Source organism: Phocoena sinus, chromosome X, assembly GCF_008692025.1.
Source record: "Phocoena sinus isolate mPhoSin1 chromosome X, mPhoSin1.pri, whole genome shotgun sequence".
NCBI classification, from domain to species: Eukaryota; Metazoa; Chordata; class Mammalia; order Artiodactyla; family Phocoenidae; genus Phocoena; species Phocoena sinus.
This window is the reverse complement of record NC_045784.1, coordinates 129,409,300-129,433,884: the sequence shown is the minus strand read 5'-3', so window position 1 is coordinate 129,433,884 and position 24,585 is coordinate 129,409,300. Positions and strand designations below refer to the sequence as shown.

Below are 24,585 nucleotides of genomic sequence, written 5' to 3'. Positions count from 1 at the left end.
AACTGAACACAGTTGACCAAGCCATTCCATATAAGATAATGCTTTAGAGGGAGGGGCTTCCCAACGAGATAGGGCCCCTGGCCTGAAGACGCACAGAAATGAGAGCAGCGATCTGCACCCCACACCCCATGGAAAGGCAACCTAGGGACTAAACAATCGCCGTGTACAGGAGGCAACTTTGGACAGCAGCAGCAAGGCTTTGTGTCTACAACAGAGGATGAAAAGAAGCCCGTGAGCATAGCATTACTCAGTGTATATTCTTCAATTTAAACATTTCCAGTTTCAGTTCTTGTTTAAGAACACACAGACCCTCAACAAATTGAGTTGCCCTGTTTGTTGTTGTTTAAACAAGGACATTAGGGAACAATTTACAAATGGGTAACATTCTCAATGTGCCCTTTGGAAGAAAGGGATGGCTTTAAGTTATCGGTAGCTGGCATTTGAAGTGGGATTTGCTTTTCTAACCGAAATTCCTTTGCCCGGGGTGACATGGCATTAATGTTAACAGTGGGGACCGAGCACGCTTGGGACGCCGCCTGCCCGGAGGCACACAGACACAAGTGGAGGCAAGGCGAGCCCTGGCCAGGGGCTGTGGGATGGGCACGGGATGGGCGAACCAGCCTTGCCACTGGTCCAGCTGCTGCTCAACTGCCGAGCGAGCCCCTCCACACCTCAGCTCCCAGCTGCCCCCCAGCGGCTCAGCCCCAGGCCCGAGCGACAGGCGCCTGTACTAGCCGTGGCTGGACCCCAACCTCCTCCCTGCAAAATGTGAGACAGAAGAATTCTGAAGGTAAAAGAACCTCTGCTTTTTCTGCATTTCCCACCCCGGTTGTCACGCATTCGAGGAAAACTGAGGCTTGGCACGCCGTGTGCCCACACTGCCAGGAGAGGCTCCCGAGGGAACCGTCTGGGGAGCCCAGGCCCAGCTCTCCCCACCTGCAGACCAGGTGCTCAGCCGATGACGTGGCAGAGCTGACCTCCTCAGCCTTCCGCACTCGCCATTATATAGCAACAGAGACGAGGGACCGTCGCTCCCAGGGGCTTGGCCTCCCCAAGGTCGCCGTAGGTGGCTGCAGACCCAAATCCATGCCCTTGCGGGCCACAGTTATCCTTGAACGAGAACACCAGGATCCGAAGAGTGCTTTGCGGGTGGTGACTGAGAACTTTTCCCAGTCGCTTTATGGGCGTCTCAGCGACAGCTTCTTGGCATTTGCCGAAGCAGAGCGGGAGTCCAGGTGGAGGCGCCCAGGGGGCTGGGGTCTGCGCCGCGGCCGTGCCGGCTCCTCCTGGGTTTGGATGGAGCGTCTGTCTCCGCTTTCTTTCTGACTCTTTGCATTCTTCCCCACCTCCACCCGTGGACCTGGCTCTCCTGGGGCTGCTCTGGGGATTCCGGATCATCCCAGGAGGTCAGGCATGGCAGGTGGCCTGGCTTCGTGCTCTTGAAGTTGGGACTCTGACAAAGAAATCCTACCCACTGGCCAGATTTCAGGACTTGGAACTGGAGTTGGAACCAAAGGAAACCGAAAGCAAAACTCCCCCTTCGGCCTACTGGAGGGAATCATTCTCGTCAATACTTTGGTATTTTCCTTTTTAATAAAAATTCCATCGAATGGTGTTTTTTTCTCTATAGGCAGGGGTCTCAAAGTGCAAATGTTCCAACTGTTTCAACTGTAATCGCTCCGGCCTCACGCCTGCCTTCCCAGGAGCTGTGCTGGGAGTACGGAGGATGGAGGGGACTGGCGGGAGGGGAGCAGTGCGGGGGAGGGGCGTCCCAAGCAACCAGAAGGATATTATTCTTGCAGTCTAGTTCCCTGAAAAAAACCCTGCCGCGATAAATAATGAAATCTCAAAATGAAAACACCCGATAAGAGAAATGGAAATATCATGCCGTTAAGTAGTTCCTTATTCTTTAGATATGCATCTGGTCCTATGTGCACGTACACGTCTATACGCGCACACACGTGGCTACGCACACATGCACACACAGGCTGACTGCACGCGTCCTGGGGAGGGGGTGCTTGGCCGGTGGACCATCTGGGTGGGAGCATCCTTCCTGCAGAGCGGTGCTCGCCTCTTGTACCTGTTGAGCCGACTGCTCTGCAGCAGGTGCCACGAAGCTCTCGATAAACGGAAACCGGCCCTCTGCCGCACTGCACAGCCCAAACAGGGAACATCTGGTGGAATTACAGTGTTCGTTTAAAAAAGCTTCCATAGAAAAAGGGGGGAACACGACTGTTCTTGGTCTCTCCTTCCTCCTCCTTCCCCTTCCTGGTCCTCCTGAGTAAGAAGCCTAGAATGCATTGGCTTCTGGCAGGTGCCTTGGAGCATCTTCAGCGGCCTGGCGGGCCCTCCTCGTGGCCGGTGCCCTCGCCCGGCCCGCCCGGGTGCGTGTGTGTGCGGGGAGTGCGCGTGCCGTGCCGAGAGCAGTTCTGCTTAGAGGGACGTCTCCACGCTGTGGAGCGGGCTCCCGGGGCGGGAAGAAAACACTGACGAGGTAGCTGACTTGGTGCCGCGCGTAGTCAGGTAGACGCCGCTGTCTATGGCGTTGTTGTTCTGGTTGGGGGAGGGCGGGGGCGGGGCCCGCAGGCGCTCCTCGTTCTCGTCCACGTCCGTGTCATCGATGAGTGGGATGTTGTGGGTGTAGTCATTGATCAGAAACTCGGGCGTCGCCATGAAATTATGGATGGAGGTCTTGGATTCGGGTTTCTCCAGGCCTTCGTAGAGGGAGCTACGGAATGCTTTCACCACCCGGATCTGGAGGGGGAGGGGGAGGGCCAGTGAGCAGGAGGGAGGAGGGGGAGGGCGAGGAAGGAAGAGGGAAGGAGGCCATCAGCGGTGAGTGCAGCCCACACCCACGGCAGGGGTCACTGCCTGACAAACGTCTGTCTTTTGGAACAGAACAGTTGGAGCCCTCTGCCCCGCTGCGTCTCCCTCCCCGTCGCCTGATGCGCATGCGGGACAAATGGCAGTGGCTTTCTCTAGGCTGAACTCAAGAGCAATGGATTCACGGGACTCCTGGCTGCTCCCTCCCACCCCTTCCCCTGCACTGAGTGTGGGGGGGGATTCCAATGTGGGAGCCCGGAAAGATGACTGGGCAAAGGGACAGTGCTGGACACTGGGCTCTCCACTTTCTCTTCCCAGAGAGTCCGAGGAACTTTCTGGCAAGAGAAAGTCCCCAGCCTGTGGGCACACTGCAGGCCTTTCGCGCGTTGGTTCCCCTCCCTGGCTTCTCGGCGCCCTCTCCTCTGTCCCCCGGCTCCTGTGGCAGCAGCCCGTGCTGGCCAGGCCCAGACACATCTGCCCATCACTCTCCGTGCTGCTAAGTCCAACGGCCCTTCTGTGTCTCCATCTTATTTGATCCCCCAGGGGCCACCTGCCCCTCTTTCTGGGAACTTCTCCTGGCTCCCCTGACACTGCCCCTGTCTGGCCCTCCTCCTACCTCACCGGTTTCTCTGTCTTCACCTCCTCCACTGCTTCTGACTCTGTCCCAGAGTGCCCAGAGCCCCGGCCTGTCCCTGTCCCCCTCCTCCCTGTGCACACCCCCAGGCTCACCTCCTCGCCCTGGCCACAGCTCTGGGCTCATCTGGCTATAACCATGGACTGCGGCCCAGGCCCCTCATCAGAGCTCCAGGCCTAAGAGCCTACCAGTCCCCCATCTGGAGGCATCCAAGATGGAAAATGGCCCCATTTTTAATTTACACCGACCAAGCCTGTCCTGCTCGGATGCCCTGATTCACCAGCTGGCTGCGTTTGATCTGGTCGTCATTTCCCTTCTCAGACCCTTCCGTCCTGCATCTCCTGCCATCAGAGGCCCTTTGTAGTCTGCCGATACCCGCCTCTACAGCCTTTCTCACCCTCCTCCTTTTCACTCTCCAAACCACACGACTTCTTTCAGTCCCTGGAATTTGGTTGGGGGCCATATGCTTCCCCCACTCACATTTGCTACACCTTGTTCCCTGGCTGCCCCGCTGGCATCTGCAGACCTCAGATCAGCACAAGTGCCCCCTGGGGAGACGCTTCCCACAATGCCCTGCTCCCCAGCTACCGAGGCCCCAGCTGAGCTCAGGCACCCCTGACCTCCGCACCTCCCGCAGGACCCTGCTCTCAGAACTAGCCCCTCGGCCTCCGCTGGCTGCCCTGCCTTCACCTCCACATGTGCTCAAGTCTCCTCGGTTTGCTGCCTCTCTCCGCTCCTTCCCTGGGCCCCCAGCCTGGGCTCCCTCATGTTTCTAGAAGGCAGAATCGATGGGAAGCCTTCAGCTGGGCTTCGCACTAGCCAGCTGGTCCTGTGCTGAGATGGGGAGGCCAGAGCCTCCCTATGTGAGTGGGTGGACACAAAGTGAGCTCTAAAGCCATTACCAGGTCCAAGGTCCTAGGGTTGGGTTTTCTTGGTTTAGACAAGGTGTTGGAAAACTGTGGCCCAAGAGCTAACTCTGGCCCTCAACCTGGTTTTGTAGATAAAGTCTTATTGGGTACACGGCCATGCCGTGTCCTCTGAAGGACATGTCCAATGTTCATTGCTGCCCCCTGGTTTAGACCATGAATCCCTTTCAACCCTCCAGTGTCTGGATCCCGGGGTAGGTCAGTTTAACCCAGGAGAACCTCACAATTAAGTGCAAAAAAAAAAAAAAAAAAAAATGAGCCCAAGGGCTCCATAAAATTGGAAATTTCTGATTCCATATCTTAAATCCAGTTAGGATTTTCTCTGCATTTGGTACAGCCGCATCTTCCAGGTCGTAGATGGCCATCATTTGCTGTCGGCCCCCGCATTCCCCAGACTGGTTTCTGAGATCGGGGTGACCCAGAAGTTGACAATCATTTTCCTTTTCTGGTGCCAGGATTGTGGGAGAGCCAATGGGACACTGGCTGTGGCTGTGTGGTGGTGGAGGATCTACTCCGGCAGTCAGCCACCCCCTCAAGCCACAGAAATGGGAGCAGGTGGCGTGCTGCCGCCCTTGGCCCTGGAGGCCTTTGTGGTAAGTTTGCCAGCAGTGCCCCGGTGCCCCTGGCTACATCCTTTCCCCTCACCTGGACCTGGGTCATGTGATCAGGCCAGGCCCCTGCTCAAACTCATCCCCAGCTCCCCCAGAGGGTGGCCGGCTCTTCCCTCCCCAGCTTCTGTTGCTCTGGCCTGGAAGGCTCCTTCAGGGCCCTCCTCCCGGGTGTAATCAAAGACTCACTTTGATGCCCCTCACTAGCCTCGTTTGCTGCCTGTCGCCAGAGCCTGGCGCAGAGCGGCCGCTCAATCACCAACAGAAGGTGCCAGGGCTGCCCACCCCAACGTGCGCCGTTGGCCTGAGTCATCCTGAGTGTCTTACAGCTGACGGTGAGTCGGCTTCCCTCCAGCTTCCATTTCCCTGCATGCAAATCTTGGGCTCTTAACACATGGCCTGGGATTGGTCTTATGATGGGGAGTTTTCAGGCCACTCCACGCTGAAGGGCACAGTCAACCCCCGGGACATGGGTTTGGTGGGAACTGGGAAACGTTTCTAAGAGAGGGCCGCCCTGGACGCCTGAGCTCGCACCTGGGAGTCTGAGGACATCCCCACCGTGGAGTTTAGCGCGTCCCTGCGAAAGCCTGGTCACAGCTGGGTGGGTCCAGCGCTCTTCCCCAGTGCGTGACCCTTACTGCCTCCTGAAGCTCCTCTCCTGGCCTGGGACTGTCCCAGGGGCCAGGGCAGGGTCCTCAGGCCACCTGTTCATCTCTAGGACGCCCAAAGGGGTGTCATTGCCCTCAAGGCTGTGAGTGCCGCCCACAGCGCACAGCCCACCTCGACGCCACCAATGCCCCCTGCACAACCTCCGCCTGCATCTGCCGCTCCTGTACCTCCTGTCAATGGCTAATGGGCCTCTCGAACTGGAGGAGGTCCAGGAGGACCGTCAGCCTTGCCCCCCGCCGACCCTGCCCCTCGCCTAGTCTTTGCATCCTGGTGCAGGGCTCTGGCTGAAACTTGCAGGCACAGACCCAGCGCCGCACATCAGCGTGTCTTGGGGCCCCTCTTTCCCGAACCTCTCCAGGGCGGAGCCGTCCCCGCCTCAAGCGCTGCGGCGGTGTCTCCCCGCAGCCCCTGAGCGCAGAGACGCCCCCTGCCTGGTCCCTGGATCTTTCCCGGGCTCCAGCCTGCGTGGCTGCCGCCCCTGGGGTCCCTGGTCCTTCTCTCTGACCGCTGAGTCAGGCCCTGCCCTCGCTGTGTAGCAGGCAGGGACTCCAAACATCCCAGCAGCTGCTGAAGCTGCTCTGGGTCCTGACTGGTGGCGCTCACACTGGTCTGCGCAGTGTGGGACGCCCCCAAGTCCAGGTTACTGTAAGAGAATTTAAAGGTAAAGAAAGACGTGAAAAGCACCGGCCAGTAAAGAGGACTTCTAGATTACAGCCAACCAGAAGCAGGTCTGGCTGGGGCTGGGGGCTGTCCCATGGCTTCCCTCCCCTTTCCGAGTGAGGCCTGCTGCGCCCCACCGCCTGGCCTCTGACACCGCGGCCCGCTTCCTCCTTCGCTGTCAGCTCCGTCCCCCTCGTCTAGGTTACTCTTTGCCCCTCTCTCGGGGCTGCAGCCCCTCCAGCTGTTGGTACGCAGGGGCCCAGCTTCGTTTGGCCCTGTTCTCTTCTGCCCCCACTCCCCAGGGACCTCTCCGTTGGGCGCCCCGTGCCCCCCACACTGCACCCCTGCTTCCAGGTCCCCCTGCTGCTGCCCATCCCCTATCGTGGCCAAGGGCCCCAGAGTCGTCTGGGCCTTTTCTCTGTCCACATCCATGCATTTCCTGGGTGCTTCTAGCCATCTGCCTGCTAAGGAGCTCCCACCTCAATGTCCAGACTCGGGGTTCTGCCTGCTTCTTCAACTTTACCTCCCACCCCCCATGTCTCCTTCCTTGTCTCCCTGTTGCCACCCTTGACGTCCACAGTCTCTTCTCAGCATGGCAGCCTGAGTAATCTTTTCCAGCGGAAGTCAGAGCGTGTCGCACCTTCCACTGGTCCAAACACTTCAGTGGCAGTGTCTCCCTCAAAGGAAGAGTCCTGCCAGGGCCTGCCTCGGGCCATTCTCTTCCTCTTTCTCCTTTACCCTCTCCAGCCTCCCGGCTCTTCCTCAAGCACGACACTCCTGCCTCAGGACCTTTGCACTGGCTGTTCCCTCTGTCAGGAAGGCTCTTCCCCAGTGAGCCTCATGGCTCCCCCTCAGCTCTTTCTGTTTACAGCCACAATCCACTCATCTCCCTCGGCACCCCGGCACCTCTTCTGCCTCCTTTTCTCCCCAGCATGGTTCACCTTCAAACACCCCACACATCCCATTATTCTCTCCTCTGTCTCCTGTCACTGGAACATAAGGCCCCTGACGTCCCCAGCACCCAGCACAGCATCCGCCTGCAGCAGGGGCTCAGTGGATAGGTGCTGGGCGTAGGGGGCCCACACAGCCTTGCACGTGTCTCCCACCATAGCTCCCCCGACCAGCGCCCTCCGCCCACGGTGCTCGGAACAGCAAGCTTGGGTGTCCCCCAGGGCCATCACCCCTGCCCTGTCCCCCGCCTACACTCTTCTTCCGCCAGATCATCCCATGTCGGCCTTGTCTCCTTATTTGGAACTCAGCTCACAAATCATCCTCTGAGAGGCTGTCCCGGACAACCTTTATCGAAAATAGTGCCACTAATGTTTCTCTCGTTCTGCTTCCTTTCCCTCTGAGGCTGGTGACCACCTGCACTCAGCGCAAACTTACTTCTCTGTTGTTTGCTGCCCGGCCCTCGCCCCCGCACGTGAGCCCTGGCCTGTCTTCCCCTCACCGTGAGCTCCATTAGCGGGGATGGGGCATGTGACGCTCCAGACCCGCGGTACTACCCCGGCCACAAGGAGAAAGGATGCTTGTGTCAGACTCTGCCACGGGACCATGCCACTGATGAAGAGTTGCAAGCAGAAGGGGTGAAGGTCGCGGCTGAAAGTGGATGTACCCCGCTTTTGTTTTGAACTTTAATTGCTTGCGTTTGCAATGTAGGTGGTGGTGGAGGCGGAGAAGGGACGTGGAAGCAGGGAGGAAAGCGAAGGATGAAGGATCTCCCACCCCATTAAAGGAAAAGAAAAGGAGAGAAAAATAAAAGCAAAGGCTCCCGAACAACAATGACAATGGCCACAACAGAAACTGGGTCTGACACCTTCGGGCTGTGGGAGGAGCAGGCCCTGGGGGGGTCGTCACCCTCTGCACCCTCCCTTCTCTCTCACTGTGAAGCTCACAGAGCTCAAAATTCTTCCATCCAACTCCTGCCCCGTCCTTCCGTACCAACCACCATCCAGAACCTTCTGTGGGAGGAAGGAACCTGGCAGCTTCCCTGGCAACGGGGCTTTGGATTTAGAGCAAATTCTGAACACAGCAGCCAGGGAGAGCCATGGCGCCTCCATGAACTTTAGGTTCCCAAGTCCCAAACCCTCCCTGTAGGCATGAGGGTGAAACGTGACTTGAGATCAACACAAAGAGGTGTGCGGTGATGGACCCACGATCGAGGGGGTAGCGAGGGGGAAGGCTCCCTTTCCTCACCACGGAATCAGAAGACATGAAAATTCAGACTCCAGAGTCGGCTCTTTCACTGAGGGATCGAATCCCAAACAAAAGACACAGCTTTGTGTGTGCTGGCAAGCCGAAAATGCTGGTGGCTTGTGAGTTTTGCGAAGTTTACCTCCCATTCTGTGGGCATGTATGTGTGCCCAGGACCGGGACAGGCCAGACTCAGTGGCCGGTGTCAACAAGATGTTGCACTGAACTGACCCAGGCATGGAGAGTCCTGGGTTTTCCAGGGGCTCGGCCTTGCCTCTCATCCTGGCTGTCTCCAGCTGCAGGGCCTCAGATAAGTCTCCTGGGCTTCCTGGGCCCTGGCTCCCAGCCCCAGGAGTCGGCCCGGAAGTGTCTACGGGGGTGGGGGGCTCTGGAGCAGGGCTTTCGGGGTCTGCCTTAGGCTGCAAGCTGGCATGTGCTTTAGGAATTGCCTGGAAGGTTCTTCCATGTGGTAGGGTCCCTGGCTGCAGGAAGGCTCGGGCAGGGCTGACACTGTTCGTAGTGTGGAGACAGTGTGCACAAAATGCCAATACACTATTCCCAGAAACCCACGTGGGCAGACTTGCCTCGAAATCAATGGATTTCCTGAGAAGGAAGCAAACTCCAGCAAACAAGACAGCTTTCACCTTGCAGGGCTCCTTCCTCAGTGGGGCTGTCTTAACTACTGCTCTAGGAGTGTGTGAGGGGCATGTCTCCCCAGGCTCCAGAAGGGCGTGTCCACAGAAGCCCCGGGGTCTCACCGGGCTGGGCTTTGCCAAGTCGGCAAAAGCCAATTAAAATAAAGCAACCGCCATGATATGTTTTCGGTATGGTTGATCAGACCTGAAGGGCCCTGAGGGAGTCCTTCTGGGCACATCTGACCAAACTCGCCACCTGCCCCTGTGACAGTAATCGTTTGAGCGTAGAGGCCCACTGTTGCTGCAGGAGGGCCAGGCTGCTGGGGAACAGGCTGTGGATATGTGGCTGGGCGGGGCGGGAGGGGGGGGGCTGGGTGTGTCTGTGCGGCCGTGCTCGCACCTGGGGGCAGCCATCTGTCGGCCTGGGCTTGCTGCTCATTAGTAAACCTGAGTGAATAGACACCTCCTGTCTGCCTCCACCCTGGGGATCCTAACAGCCAGCTGGGGAATGAGGCTGAGCTTCCTGAAGAATTACCGTGTGAGAGTATGATTGGGGCAGGAATGAGGGTGACTGACACACTAACAGGGGATAGGATTTCGCACCCCCTTCGTTTCCAGAAGACTGATGGTGTTTAGTAAAGAATGCTTTTTCCTAAGCCACTCAGGTGGGTGGCCTCAAGGCCATGCACGGCTGAGGTCCCATGCAATGGCTGTGGTGGGGCGGCCACTAAGGCAGGCAGGAGAGACGGCTGAGTGGGCGGCGGGGAGGCAGCCAAGGCCATTCTGGAGCCGGGGGCGGGGTGCCGGGGGTCAACAGGAAGTGTGCGTGGCTGTGAATGTGGGCGCGCTGAGCCCCGAGGACCATCGCACCTCTAGCCTCCCCCCAACACTCCTCTGAGGGGCTGTCCTCCCCCTCGGACTCTGGCCACTTCTTGCGTTGGTGTTGCATGCCGGGGCCTGCACTGGGTGAGCAACGTCACCTGTCACTCTGGCCTTCGGGCTCCTTGTCCACACCCGCAACCAGGCCTTCCGCCTACACAGCCTGAGGCTCTCACCGGAAGCGATGTTGGGCCGAGACTGGCCGCGGCGCTCAGGAGGAGGCGCGGCCTGGCTGGGTGGTAGGCAAGGAGGACAGAAGCCTTCCTGAAAGAGCTGGGTTTTCCTGAGGAAACCTTGTGCCCCGTGACCACTGCACCCTGCCTTTCTTCTGGTAAGTTCCGAGAGAGAGACTGAAGGCCTAGGGCTGTCCTCCACTCTGCCAGGACTTCCCCTGATTTGTACGATGTGGGTGCCAGGCTTGGTGATTTCTCGGGGTCTTTGAAGCTTGGACTGGGAAGCGGTGATGGTGGCAGGAAGTGGTCTTGGTCGGCAGCTTCTGGAAGCAGGAACGTCCCCTGGTGCCACCTGGCCCTCCATCCAGCATCTTGTGAGTCAGGACATCGGGACCCTCCTCAGGCAGAAGGTGCTCGTCTCCCAGTGGTACGTGGTGTGGATGGACAGTGACCCTTCTTCTGGCCAGGAGCTACTTAGGTTCCCCGGGAGCGGCTCCTACCCCACGCTGCTGGGCTCCCGGCACTGGGAAGGGGGATAGGACAGGTGGCCGCAGAAAGAAGGAAGGTACTAGAAGCCGAGGAAGAGAGAGGAGAAGGAGGCTGCCCCCAGGGAGGAGGCCTGAGGCCCCCAGACAGTGCGGCCTCAGCAGGAGTGGGGGGAAGGCCTAGGGGTGAGCAGAGGAGGGACGGGCTGCCTTCCCCCAAGTCAACACACAGGCGGATGGACAGACAGACAGAGAGGAGGCACAGAGAGAGATGGCAAAGGAACACGTGAAGGAAGTGGCAGGCGAGGGCAGCTGCGGCCCAGCAGGCCCTGGCCGAGCCTCCTGCCGGCTTCCCCAGGTGGAGTGGTGCCAAGTACCCTGTGGGACAAGCTTTCCAGCTCGCCTGTGACGGCTGTCAGCCAGCGTCTGTGGCCCCGGGTGGGTGGCTGGCTCAGTGAACATTCAAGGGAGCTGGACATGCGTGTGGCCTGTGGGATGGGGAACGCGCTCGTGTGTGTGTGTGTGTGTGTGTGTGTTTACGTGTGCGCTGTTTCCAAATGGGACAAGGTGGCTCCAGTGGGGACCAGTACATCCCTTCCATAAAGGGCAGAGTGGTCTGAAAGGACAGCTTAAGAAAGAGGAGGGACGCCCTCCACTGGGGACCTCTTACCAGTTCCTAAAAAAAAAAGAAGAAGAAGAAGAAAAGAAAAAACAAAAAAGAGAACACAAGACAAAAGAAAACAGGAAAAGAGAAGAAATCAAGCAAAAAGAAAATCCCAGAGTCTGGTGTGGGAAAAAAGCATAGTTAACAACTCCCGTCCACGGGGAAGTGATGTGTTCACAGAGGTGAGAGTTGCCGGGTCCCACTGGAAGGAAAGGAGACAGGTAGCAGTGAACCATCCTGGCAGGGGCTCTGGGCTCATACTTGAAGGTGTACTGTTTGGCTTTTGAAATCTCGAGTTTGCTGTGAGAGGCAGGTGGCCCTGGGGGGCAGTGGGGGGCAGTGGGGGGCCCACACTGTTCCTTGTGTTGTCTCTTACCGGGCGGACCGTGGGGTGGTGGGCTTAATGGCCTAGTGGCTTGCCCTTTGTCTTTGTAAAGAAGTGTGAGCAAATATGGAACTTTCTACCTCTTTAGGACAGCCCCTGGGTTCCTTTAAAAATGTGACACACATGGCGGGAACTTTTCAGAGGGACGTATAAAAAGGAATCAATTTCTCCCAGCTTCTCGAAGGAAGGAGGAGAGAGAGTATGGACCAGATCAGGTTAAGACCTTCCAATCCTGAGGCCTGCTTGGAAAGAGCGAAGATGCTTTGGGAACAAAAGGAAACGTGGCCGAGGGCGGGCTCGAGGCATGAGGAGGGCTCCTGGGGTCACCTTTAACGCCCGGGGGGCCCAGGTGTACTGCCTTTGGAAACCACTTCAAGGAGAGCTCTGGAAGCTGCTGCTTTAGTCCCAAGTGGGCGGGCTGGGTTCTTCCGCTGTGAATGGCACCGCAAAGGCGCTCGCCTCTCCTTCCAGTCCTGGGGGGGCGGCCCTGAGGCCGCGCGCCTCCCTCGAGCTGCCCCGCGGAACACTGACCAAGGCCCCAACCTGACTGACACCAGACACCACCAGAAGCGGCCAAGTTCATGAAGAACCGTCAGTTCAAGAAAAGAAAACCAGCGACAGAGGAGCGCTAAACAAAACCCCCAAACCAAAGGAAAGAACAGAAGGTCCAGCAGTGCCATGGATTCAGTACATTTCATAAGAGGATATGGCTTTAGAGAGACACACCGTCTGGGCGGGAAGGACTGAACAGGGCGATAAAGAAAGAACGGAAAAGCCTCGGTGAGCGGAGGATGTAAGACTGGAAAAAAAGAGAAGGAAGAGGCGGGAGGCTTTTTCCTCCCCCAGAGATGCCATTTATGAGAGAAAAGGGGACTCAAGACTCACTCCCAGCGGCACTGGTGGGATTGGCAGCAGAGAGAATTACGTGAGTAGGGGTAGAAAGATTGGTTACGTCATGGAGCTGGCTGAGGACCGAGGACCGCCGGCGCACAGCACCCTGAAATGAACCGCTTCTCTTGAAGGTACTCACTACCTCCATCTGTGGGAGAGAAAATGAGATAAAGGTTGGCTTGCACTGTTGTCCCCGCGACCGCACGGGGGTGGGGCTGGGTGGGGACAGGGGCCACACTGGGTGCATATCGTGACAGCAAAGCCTCACTGAGGTCGCCTCGGTGCTTCTGCTGGGGCCGAGGCCGAGGCCGAGGCCGAGTCTGGCCTCTGCGTCATCCACCAAGAGAGGCTTTGCTGAGCAAATGATTAGCGCTCAGAAGACCTGGCGCGCGGGGGTTGACGATGGATCGGGCACACCGCAAACACTTTAGAAAGAGCCATTTGCATTCACGATATGTTCATCGCAAGCCACTCAGTGTAAGAATGGATTTTAAAAGAGGGGGAGGGGGTTTCCCCAAAGCCCCTGCTTTCTCTCATCGGAATGCCTTCCCACAGAGCCACAGGCAGGGCAGGAGGGAGAGTGGAGAGCCTGGGTCCGGGGAGCAAAGATGGCTTTACTTTGTCCCCCACCCTTAAAGCCTCCTAGGAGGCTTCGGGAAATGAGAGCCATGGGGGTGAACTTGCCGGAGATGCAGTATCTTTGGGTTTCCCGACCCGCCTTTGGCTGGCAGGGGGGCCTGGGGGTGGAGCAAGCCCGGGCGTGGGGTCCCAAGGAACCGTGGCTGGGTGGCCACTGTGAACGTCCCCCCATCAGAAGACCGTGTGTCTAGATTCTGGGAGGCCAGCCCGCTGTGGCGTACTCTGGGCCGCTCCTTAGAGAACGTCCCCTCTTAGCGGGGAGTGTGTGCGGAATCTCTGGCCCTAGAAGGTGGATCTGATCTCTAGAAAGTGCCACATAGTTCACTGGATGACGTGAGCAGCGGAGCGCTCAGACGGCCCCCATCCCAACCGAAGTGAAGACGGCCGGCATTTCAACCCTCAGACGCGCTGCCAGACAGACTAATTGTTGTGTACGCACCACTGAGCCCCCTTCTGCCCAGCAGAAGCAAGGCATACTGAGTGCCCACGGGGACTGGCACAGTGCCGAGTGCCCCAACACACCGAAGGAAGATGACCCGTGCCATGATGTCGCTGTCTCTTTGCGGGGCGGGGGGCGGGGCGCATCTCCTCCCTAGACTGAGATGTTTCTAAGGCTACGGAGACAGGGGACTGTCTCAAGAGGGGGCTCTTACTGTGGCAAAGGCGACAAGGGAAGGGAAAAAATGCCTTTCCTGCCTCCGATTGGGCCTCTCCGCATGGTGTCCCGAGGCAATGATGGTATCAGTCAAAATACCACAGAATTATCCCTCTGCCCCACGCCTGCCCCGGAAGCCCCCCACGCTGGGCCAGGAACGAGGCCCAGTCACTGCTGAAGCTTCTCTGGTTTAGAATGGAATGCGAAATAGACCACGCCGTGAGCACTTTGAAAAGCTCCACGTCCTGCATTTGGAGGACTCTTATTCTGGAATGACACCCTTCCTGGCTGGTGCATTTCTATGTGCCTGGAATGATGGTGAGAGCGGGCAGCAGCTTAGGAAATGCCTTCACTTAGCGACATAAAAACTTGTGCTGGTCTCTGAAATCTGGGGAGCAATTTTGTGTCTTGCAAAAGTTGCAAATCTAGGGCTGGCTGCCTAGAGAATGTTTCTCTTGGCATGGGGTGTATGCACCTTGAGGGGCTTTATTTCTCCTAGGCTTTATTTCTGCTTTGCAAGCAGGTATTTTGAATCAAAATGAACAAACGCTCTTAAAAAGTGAACTAAAGCAACTGGTTGGTTCGGCATTCCTGAGAAGTGTGGCGGATTTGATGTGACAAAGTCAAGGGGAGGAATGAGTGGCTCCACGGAGAGGCCAGGGCTAAGGGATGGCGGAAGGAGACTTGGGTGACCTTGGGCAAGTCCCTTCTCTCTGGGCCCCATTTCCCCGTGTGGAAAGCAGGGACCCGACCAGCCCGGAACTGCAAGGCTCTGACCGAGGGGACCCACTCTACCAACGGGGTGGCAGTGTCAGGTCCAAGAGCCTGCAGGCAGTAAGAAGACACAGACGCACAGGTGGCTGGGGCACCAGAGACCTCTTCCCGGACACCTAGGATTGGGGCAGGGCTGTGGTCTTGGCTGCTAGAAGAGCTAACACTGACTTTGGCTCAGCGATGGAAGCGAATAGGCTCTGCTGTAGAACCCGCCCAGCATGACACACCAGAGCCCGTCGGGGCGGGATGGGTGGGTGGGTGCTCACAGTTGAGCAGCCAGGAGGCCACGGGGAAAACCTAGACAGCTGGTGACAAAGGCTCCTCCCATTCTACTGGGCGCTCAGTGTTCCTGCCGGGCCCAAGACATCCTTCCCCCGCCACGCTGGCCAAGGCGCCTGCGATGCCGCGAGGGCTGAGCCAGAGGCCCGGAGCAGCCCCTTGGGACTCTGAGAAGGCTTCATGGGGCCGCCGTGGGATGAGGAGGGGCCCCAGGGGACACGGTGGGAGCTGCGGAGGCCTGGGGCCCAGACAGTGGCCAGCATGGAGGCACAGCAACGCGGGCGAGCAGAGTGGGAGTCTGGGAAGGCAGCAGGGGTTCCAGGGACGCAGGGCACGTGGGGTGATGCCGAGAGGCAGACGGGAGGCTGAGTGCTTCTGGCCGGGGAGCTGAGGCTGGCGCCTGGGGAGGAGAGGGGCGCCCAGAGACTAGGCCCCCAGGGGTTGTGTGGCAGCAGCTGGTGAGCCGCGTGCACTGGGAGGGCGCTTTGGGCACCTGGCACGGAGGATTCTTTGGGATGAGCCCATGGTGACTTGTGACAGGCTGGAGGCGGGCGCTGGGGAGAGCTGTGCTCTCAGGTCCTGGCCCAGGCCAAGCGGCCACGCGGGAAGCCGCCCGAGCAGGCGCCCGGTGGTGTTCTTCCTGCCGGTGGGTCTCCAGGGCAAGAGCAATTGGAGCTGGGTCGGGGCAGTGGGGCTGTGGGTCCAGGACAGAGCACGGAGAAAGGCCCGGGAGGAGCAGGGAGTGGTGGGGTGTCACACGCTGGCTATGTTGCAAATAGGCTGCAGGGGTCCAGGGTGGACCCCGGGAGCCTCAGTCCAGGCAGAGACGTGGGCGGCTGGGCCAGGAGGATGTTGGGGGCGGGGCCGGAGGTGGCTGGACGGGGCATGCGCGTTCGAAGGGCCATGCCAATGTGCCAGGTGTGTGGGGAGACGGGAAGAGGGTCTGGGACAGCTCCAGGGCTCTGGCTTGGGCAGTAGAAGTGAGGGAGCCATGGATCAGGAGCTGGGGGGCGGGAGGAGGTGGGCTTGGGGAGGTGGGGCCTGGGTCTGGACTGACCCGAGCCCAGGGTGGGTAACGTGAGGCAGAGGAGAAGGTGGTGCGTGAGGGGCGCCTGGTCGCCATCTGGAGGCTGTGCGGGGAGGGCCAGGCCATGGGGAACTGGCACGAAGAGACCAGTGCCCCCGGGGACCGTGGGACTTCCAGCAGCTAGGGTCACAGCCAGGCGACAGGGCAGACCACGGTCTCAGTGGGAGGTGGGAGCGACAGGCAAGGAAGATGGAGAGGGGCCAGCAAGCTGCCAGGAGAGCAGGGCGGACCGCACTTCCGGAAGGGCGCTGGGAAACAGTCTGCAAGCGGGAGGGATGGAGGGACGGCCCAGCTCGGGAGCCGGGAGGGTGTCTCGCAGACCTTGGTGAGAACTGCCTCTGGGGTGTTGAGGGCTGATGTCAGGCTATGATGAGAGAGACAGCAAGTATGGAACATTCTGGCAAGAAGGCTGGCCGGGAAGAGCTGGGGGCAGGAAGCGAGGGTGGCTCTGTCAGGCAGACTCTCAGGAAGCCTGTGCAAGTGCCCACAGCTGGGCAGTCGTCGTGGCTGTCTGAGTTTATAGAGGAGACTGGGATGCACAGAACGGACCAACTTGGTTACCAGAGTTCACTTCCCAAATGAAGCCTTTCCCTAGAATTCACAGTATAACCCACTGAATGGTGAGCTCACCAAAGCCTATTTGAAACGGGCGTCTGCCTCATCCCGAGAAGGCCCCTTCCCCGTGACCTGGGGCAGCTCCCAGCAAAGAAAACGAGTCCCAGCAGCTATTCAAACAGTGGGTGGCCCGTGCCCCCATCTCCCTGAGATACAGCTCTGGGTCACAGCGCACGCCGTTAGCTGACACCTGTGCCCACTAGCGGGGAGGGCCACCTGGGCTCTGAGCGAGGCGTCAGGGAGAGGCCATCTTGGAGACATACTGTCATCTGGCACTTCCGGCAACTGCCCTTGTGATCGTGGCGGCAAGCCCCAAGGGCTTCCCTGTCGCTCTCAGGCTCATCTCGCCCATTCTCTGCCTCTGGCTTGCTTGACCCCCTCGCGAGGCGGGAGAGCCAGAGTGGCCGAGCAGCCCGGCGGCTTACCTGCGTCTGGATCCGGTTGAGGCCCCGGAACCAGAGGATCTGGCCTCTGCGGAGCTCCCGCTCGGCGTGGTCGATCTCTTCCTCGCCCTCAGCCAGCTCCTCGTCAGTCATCTCGTCCTTCCCGGGCCCGTGCCCCGCTTCCTTCAGGCACTTGAGCTGGCTGGTGGGGATGGTGGCGATGACCTGGGTCGCCAGAGGTGAGGGACAGCAGGCAGAAGTGGCCGTCAGAGGTGGGAGCTCTGCTGGGGCCGGGAGCGGACGCAGGCTGCCCGCCTCCCGCTGACGCAGGCCCAGGCCAGTGTGTGTGCCTGCCCCTGCACAGGCCCCGGCCCCGTGTGCAGCTCCTTCCTCAGTGCTTGTTTCCTGCGGGCGGCCCCTGGGCCGCCTCTGCCAGCTGCCGAATCCTGCTCTCCAAAGCAGTGTGCGCGCCGGTGGACCCTCCTCCATCGACGCCCAGAGGAGCGGCTCATGCCACCTTCCCGCACAGCGTGTGATGTAAGGGACTCGCTTCGCCAGGCCAAGGTCTGGCCCTGGCCTGGCTCATGGGAGGGGACCTTTAGGCCCCTGCCTCTTGGTTTAGCCGGGGCCAAGGGCAGGCAGGCTACACTGCCGCGGTGATTTGGGGCGGGTCCCCGGGTCGCATGTACCAGCTTGACCTCCGGGGCGCGGAGATTGAGTAACTAAGTCACACGGGCTCCCCAGGCCTCCGGGACCGACGCCACTCAAGTCCCCGGACCGCACCGCTCAGGGGAGCTGCCCTGATGGTGGTACCCACGCGTGTCATCACACATTGCCTCCGGGAGAAACTGCACTGCCACGTGACTCCCCTGGTGGGGGAGCTGGGAGCTCGTGCCCGGCCTCTCCTGGGCCTGCCCTATGTAAGCATGATCTTGGACATCTAGCCTCCAGAGAATAACACCTGCCGTTGAAGCCACCCTGTCTGGAAGGTTCACAGAGGTATTGTGTAGCTTCAAATATGTGAGCATTTTCCAAGCCACGCAATTCTAAGGCACGATTTTCAGCTCCTACCGTGGCAAGGGGAGCGGTGGGTGGTTTTGCTGGGCGCTGTGACATCCCAGCCATGGCCCTTTGCGTGCTCTCTGCTGAGGCCGTCACTTGTGGCCCTGCACCTAGGTCATGGCCTGTCCCAGAGGCAGGCTAGGGGACCCTGGGCTGCCCACAGTTCCCCAGACAAATGGGAAAGGGGCAGGGCTGGGAAAGCCACCGAGGCGGACACTTACCTGTCCCCAGACCAGCTCCCCAGCACCAACAAACAGGCACCAGAGCCACTGTTCCGTAGACAGCGGCGAGCAGCTGAAGGGCTTTCCGCCGAACTGCACGATGACAATCTGTGGTAGAGGGGTGGGCGGGAGGCGCGTCCAGCCAGCTCCTCTAGCCCTCGGGGCTCCCCCTGTCCTGTGGGCCCAGCTCAGGGAGTCAGAAGGCTTGTTGCTTCACCCAGGTAGACAGGCAGCTCCTGGGAGCCTTCTTTTCTCTGGTCTCCTTCCCTTCATCCCCACCTCAGCCAGTGCCTAAAGAAGCTTCCCAGACCGGCTGACCACAGGCCGTGGGTGCTGTGCCGGACGGGCACGTGGCCTCGCTTGGTGTAAGGTGCCCACTGACCCAGGCGCCCCGGACTGTCCCTTTTCCAGCCTTCGGGTGAGGCTCGGTCACGTTAGCCATGTTCCTGGCTTCTGTGAAGGTGGTGCTTGAACGTGCGTACGCCAGACACTCTGATTGGCCTCCCGCAGCCTCAGGGCCCCTCCATGGGAGGAGTCCTCTTCCAGGGATGAGCTTTTCAACTACAGACCAACTGGTCCCAAGCCCACACTCCAACTCTCTCTGTTCCTGGGCTCTCACCCTCCAGGCCACTGTCCCCCTCCCTAACCACCCAGGGCTGGGTCCCAGACCACAAGGTGGACAGCCCTACACCCCAGAGCCTGGGAATTATTCACACCATCAAGTGCTCAGCCTGCCCCTCCCGCCTCAGCTCCTGCTCTGGGTTCCTCGCTCTCCTTCTGCCTGCCGACCAGCCCGGGTGCTTCCCCAGGTGGTCCCCGTGCCACGGCTGGCCCCCCTCTGAGAACTGCGAGAAACCAACTATCCTGGCCTGTTGGCCTCGCTCTACCTCACATTTTCTATCAACACGCCCTAGTTTTGAACACTCAGCGCCTCCTGGAGTTAAGGTGGCCTCCCGCCAAGGAATCGAGTTCAAGAAGTGGGAGTGGCAGACCTGGAGGGGCCTGCAAGAGTGGAGCCGCCCCTCCTACCTGGATGGCAAAGGTGCCCAGCACGATGGTGCAGAAGATGGGGTTGCCGAAGATGCCGTGGAAGACGTTGCGCTCGCCGTGGATCTTGCGGGCGTTGATCTCGTTGAAGAGCTGCATCATGACGAAGGTGTTGAAGATGATGGTGTAGTGCTCGGAGGGCGGCGAGTGCAGGGGCGCGTTCCTCCCGCTGTCAATGTCGAAGAAGAGCTCCCCTGCAAGCCCAGGGCCGCGTGAGGGGAGCCGGGCCCAGGTGGGCGCGTCACCACCGGGCGACATGGCTGGAAGTCATGAGCCCCCCAGCCCCCAGGCTAAGCAACGGGAGCTCACAGCCAAGGCCGCGTCCAGACCAGGGGGGTCTGGCACTGAAACCCCAGGACAGGGGTGAAGACATTAAGACCCATGTGCACACTGGCTCGAGCTGGGGAAGGAACGGGAGCTGCAAGGCTCAGGGCAGGCCCGGCCCTCCTCTGTGCCGCCCTGCCTCTGGAACGGCTCTCGGGTCAGCCATGACCAGCTTCTGCTCCCGAGATAGCAGAGAAAGGCCCCATGAGAGGACCCCCAGGTACTGCCGTTTGGGTGCCCTCACGTGGTGACTCTTGCCCCTTGGCCACCGCCATGCCTGCACTGAACTTTGAGTCTACTCCCAGGAACATGTGCTGAGAGCCAAGCCACCACGTGGTCAGGGGTCATCAGACCCGTGGAGGGCCTCTGACGTCAGGAAGAGACAAAGCGACAAACCCGCCCCCATGTAGATAAAGGAATCTCCTAAAAGGAGCCGATGCCATACAGAGAACAAAACTCCCAGGATGGCAGGGAGGTGAGGGCCGAGGGGTCCTCACCGGAAATCGGGTCCCCAGGTGCCCGTCTGTCCCTGCCACTGCCGGACAGCGCCGGGGCCTGCGGGGCTGGCCACAGCACAGGGTGCCCTGGGCCAACCTACCGACGAACAGCAGCGTGAAGATGGTGGTGAGCTGGTAGACGGCGTGGCCCAGAATGTTCTTCATCATGGTCCGCGAGATCAGGGGCTTGTCCCGGCCATACGGCTTCCGCAGCAGCAGCGACTCAGTGGGCGGCTCCGTTGCCAGGGCCAGAGAGGCGAATGTGTCCATGATCAAGTTCACCCACAACATCTGCACGGCTTTGAGAGGAGAGTCCTGTGGAGAGGAGCCAGTTACCCCAACATGGGCCTGGAAACCCCACCGGCCCCCCACTCCTGGGAAGAGACTCAGCTTGGGGTCAGCGTCACTGGAATTGAATTCAAGCGAAAATGCAACAAATCCAACCTTCCCGTAAAAACGCGACATCTCCATCCCTATGTTTTCTTAAAGTTAGCAGAGAGTTTTCTCTGGGCTTTCAGATTCCTGCTCTTAAAATGTTGTCAGTCTCCCTTCTTCTCTCACCTGCTGGCAGTGATCTAGAAGGTGTGGTCCAAACTGTTAGCGGGAGGCTGCCACGCCCTGTCACTTGCCCCAGACCATAAAAGAGCCCGACGGATGCATTCCTGCACCCAAGGGCCAGGAAGAGGTAGAAACTGCACTGGACCTTCCTTCCCATCGCCTCTGACTTGTTGGTTAAAAATGAGCCTCACAGAAGACAGACACCAGGGACCATATCCTGTAGGATTCCATTCCTGTGAAACTTCTGGAACTGACAGACCCATGGAAACAGAAAGCGAATGGGTGGATGCCAGGGCTGGGGGAGAGGAGAGTGGGGGAGTGGCTGCCTAGTGGGTACAGGGGTGATGAAAAAGTTCCGGACTGAGGTATAGGTGACGGTCGCACAAGATGCGCAAATGCATCGAAAACCACGGGTTGGTACACTTTGGTTCAAATGGCTATTACGGTACAGTTTATGTTATGCGGATTTTATCTCAATTCAAAAATACCTTTGAAAGGGAGACAAATTCTGGACACTCACTAATGGGGAGGAGAATTGGAGAACTGAAAAAGGAAAAGAGGCGCCTGCAAAGGTTAACCACGGAGTTCCCAGCAGACCCAGGACAAGCGCAAACGCAGGTCCACCAAGACTTGCACACGCACGTCCACAGCGGCCACGGGTGGAAACAACCCAAATGCCCATTGATGGAGGGATGCAGAAACACAAGGTGCTCGCTCCATACGATGGAACATCAGTCCGCCATCAAGAGGAATGAAGTACCTGCTACAACATGGACGGACCTCGAGAACATTGCGCTAAGTGAAGGAGCCAGACACAAACAACCACCTATGATTTGGTTCCGTGTAGCTGAAATGTCCAGAATAGGTAAGTCTGTAGAGACAGAAAGCAGGTGAGCGGGTGCCGGGGGCTGGTGGAGGGCGAGTGGGGAGGGACTGCTCATGGGGATGGCGCTTCCTCTTGGGGTGATGAAAACATGACGGAACTACATAGAGGTGATGATGGTGCAACACTGTGATGTACTTAAAAGTCACTGAATTGTATACTCTCGAACGGTGAAGTTTTTGGTGGGTAAATTCTATCTCAACCAAAAAAGTCTGCAACAAAAAAAAACCCTGGCTCCCGCCACTGGGTCCTCAGGTAGGGGCTCTTCAGTCCTCACCCTGCTGGGGGCGGGGTCCCCTGGGCTTGCTCTGCACACTGGGGTCCAGGTGCACCGGGCGGGAGGAGCCCGGCCATGGGAGGGAGAGCCCGGGGTCTTCCTTGGGCCCCGGTGGCCCCCAGTGCCCACCTGAGTGATGCAGGCACCCGTGAAAGCCACAATCACGGCCACCACATTGACCGTCAGCTGGAACTGCAGGAACTTGGAGATGCTGTCGTAGACATTGCGGCCCCACATGACGGCCTTGACGATGCTGGTGAAGTTGTCGTCCGTCAGGATGATGTCCGAGGCTTCCTTTGCCACGTCAGTCCCCGCGATGCCCTGGGGGACACACACACCGTGTCCGCGGGGCCCCTTCCCCAGCCCCCCTCACCCACTCCAAACGTGTCCTTGTACTAGAGAGGTTTTGCTCACAAACGAAGAGGGCGCCACCGCTGCAGCAGCCAGCAACAGGGCAGAGCTTGCAGAGGCCCAGGTGGCCAAGATGTGAGAGAAAGAAACTTCTGGCACTCTGCAACTTGCCTCAACGCTAGCTCCCACGCTGTTGCACAAAGCTTACGTCCTCCATCACAAGGCCCCACCTGGCGTGGTGAGCCAGGCTGACAGCGGGTGGCTTACCATGGCGAAGCCCACGTCCGCCTTCTTGAGGGCTGGCCCATCGTTGGTGCCGTCCCCGGTCACGGCCACCACCTGCCGCTGCTCGCCGGTGTTGCTATCGATGATCCCTGGAACACAGATCAGGGCAGGTCTGGTGCCATCTGTGGCCCCGGGTGACCAGCCCGGGGGCGGCGGAGGGGGGGGGCCAGTAGGCCATCCTTGGGACCAAGTCCTGTGCCTTCACTGGCAGTCCCATCCCCCTTCTCCCACCCTGGCCCATCACCCAGTGCGATGATACAGGGTGGTGGGATTTCGTAGAAGGCAGGGGCTCGGCACTGGGCAACCTGGAGAAATGTCTCCCTCTCCTGGGCCCCAGTTTCCCCATCTGCTATGAAGAGAGCTGGTCTCTACTGGCGTCTTCCATTGATACTGTGAGCGCAGAGAAGTGGAGGCTCGAGCTCTGGCAGGTCAGCCCTTTGAGGGAGTCTCCATTATTATCCCCATTTTCCCGATGAGGTTCAGGGAGGGCCAGTGACTTCCTCTGAGACACAAAGTCTCCAGCAGCAATGGGTCCAGAGCTGAGTACCCTGAGACCCAACTGGAAGCTCAGCTTTGGGCGTCTGGGAGCAGACGACGACCCGAGGGGTGATGGCCATACCCAGCCTGCGTCCCGCCACCCGGGGCCGGGGCAGGGCAGGGTGAGGAGTGAGCCCACTCCATTACCTTTAACCAGAGTGTGCTTGTCGGTGGGAGACGATCGGGCAAGGACCCTCAGCTTGGGCCACACCTTGTCCAGACGCTCCTGTTCTATCTGGGAGGGAAAAGCACACAGACGCTGCAGAGCCTCGGTGGCAGGGCGGGCAGTCAGGGCTGAACGGAGGGGGCGGCGGTGGAGAAAGTGTCAGAACCGTGGACTCGAGGGAGGGCTGACGGGCCGGGAACTACCTCGCCTTTCTCGTTTCGGATCCGCCGGTTAAACTCCTTCCCCTCCAGGCACAGGAAGTCCTCCCCGGGCTGGATGATGCCGCACTTGGCTGCAATGGCGCGGGCCGTGTTGATGTTGTCCCCAGTCACCATGCGGACTGTAATGCCAGCGCGCTGGCATTTACGGATAGCTTCAGGGACCTGGAAGGGACAAGATGGCTGGAGCCCAGACCCGCTCCTCCATCCAGATCTGGAGGAGGCGGGAGAGACGGCCTGTCAGCTCTGCCCCGGCTGGGAGCCTGGCCCGCAGGGAGCAGGGTGCCCCCAAGCCCAGGTGCCTCCTTCCCTGTGCCGGCCCCGGGGACTACCGACGACTCAGAACCAGGCCCTGACACCAAGAGCAAGGCTGGGAGAAGCCACTGGAACGCTGTCAAGGGGCACCATCGGAGCCGTGTGCAGCAAGGTGACCGGAGAAATCACCCAGCTCTTTCAACCTCAGTTCCCACTGGGGAAATGGAGACCCAGAGCAGCCGAGCCAGGACCAGTCCCATTAGCAGGCCAGCTGGCAGGGGCCGTGCCAGTGAGCTCCGGAAGGACAAGAAAGGAACCTCTGGCCCCAGCTGCCCCGCCAGCTGGCAGGACCCACCTCGGGTTGGACCCTCTCGGGCCCTGACTCAAGGCAGGCTCTGGCCTCGTCGGCCGAGCTCTGGGAAGCTCTCACGTGTTTCCCCGCCACTTTTTTTTTAAAAAAAATAATATAAAACCTAAGACATTTAGAGCCGTAGGCTTGACATGACAAGGCATTCTCACTGCTCATTAGAGGAAATGGGACATTGCTCTGGTTCCTTAGTACCTCTCCATTTTCCAAACGTAAGATTAGATTCCGGAAAAGGGAGAAGAACAAGACATCCCTCCGGTGCTGAAGGGAGCGGAGGCCAGCCGGGAGGGGGTGGCATTGTGGAGCGGAGGGGCCAGGAGGGGACAGGAGGGCAAGGAGACGCGGCAGGGCCAGGGGTGCGGCCCGGGGACACCCAGCTCCCTGCTGAGTCCGCTGGGCCCGGCGCACCCCACTGTGGGCTCCCGGTGGGCACCGCCGGGCTGAGCCCCTGGAACCGTGTGAGCACGACAGAGAGCACGG

At 59.4% G+C, this 24,585-nt stretch overlaps 1 protein-coding gene across 4 annotated transcripts in view; it reads right to left on the bottom strand.

The window, feature by feature from the left end:
- Nucleotides 1-1,211: 1,211 nt before the first annotated feature.
- Nucleotides 1,212-24,585, bottom strand: part of ATP2B3 (ATPase plasma membrane Ca2+ transporting 3) — a 41,782-nt gene continuing 18,408 nt past the window's right edge. Inside the window, exons 12-21 of one of the 4 annotated variants that reach the window (XM_032620668.1) lie at nt 23,469-23,648; nt 23,247-23,334; nt 22,545-22,651; nt 22,056-22,247; nt 20,310-20,523; nt 19,370-19,581; nt 18,341-18,448; nt 17,100-17,282; nt 12,660-12,773; nt 1,212-2,754 (exon numbers count right to left, since the gene is read on the bottom strand). In XM_032620668.1, the coding sequence (XP_032476559.1) occupies nt 2,434-2,754; nt 12,660-12,773; nt 17,100-17,282; nt 18,341-18,448; nt 19,370-19,581; nt 20,310-20,523; nt 22,056-22,247; nt 22,545-22,651; nt 23,247-23,334; nt 23,469-23,648 (1,719 nt within the window). In that variant the 3' untranslated portion in view covers nt 1,212-2,433. Of the gene's footprint in view, nt 2,755-12,158; nt 12,774-17,099; nt 17,283-18,340; nt 18,449-19,369; nt 19,582-20,309; nt 20,524-22,055; nt 22,248-22,544; nt 22,652-23,246; nt 23,335-23,468; nt 23,649-24,585 lie in introns of those variants that run through there. The other 3 variants (XM_032620665.1, XM_032620666.1, XM_032620667.1) reach the window with 3 other exon arrangements.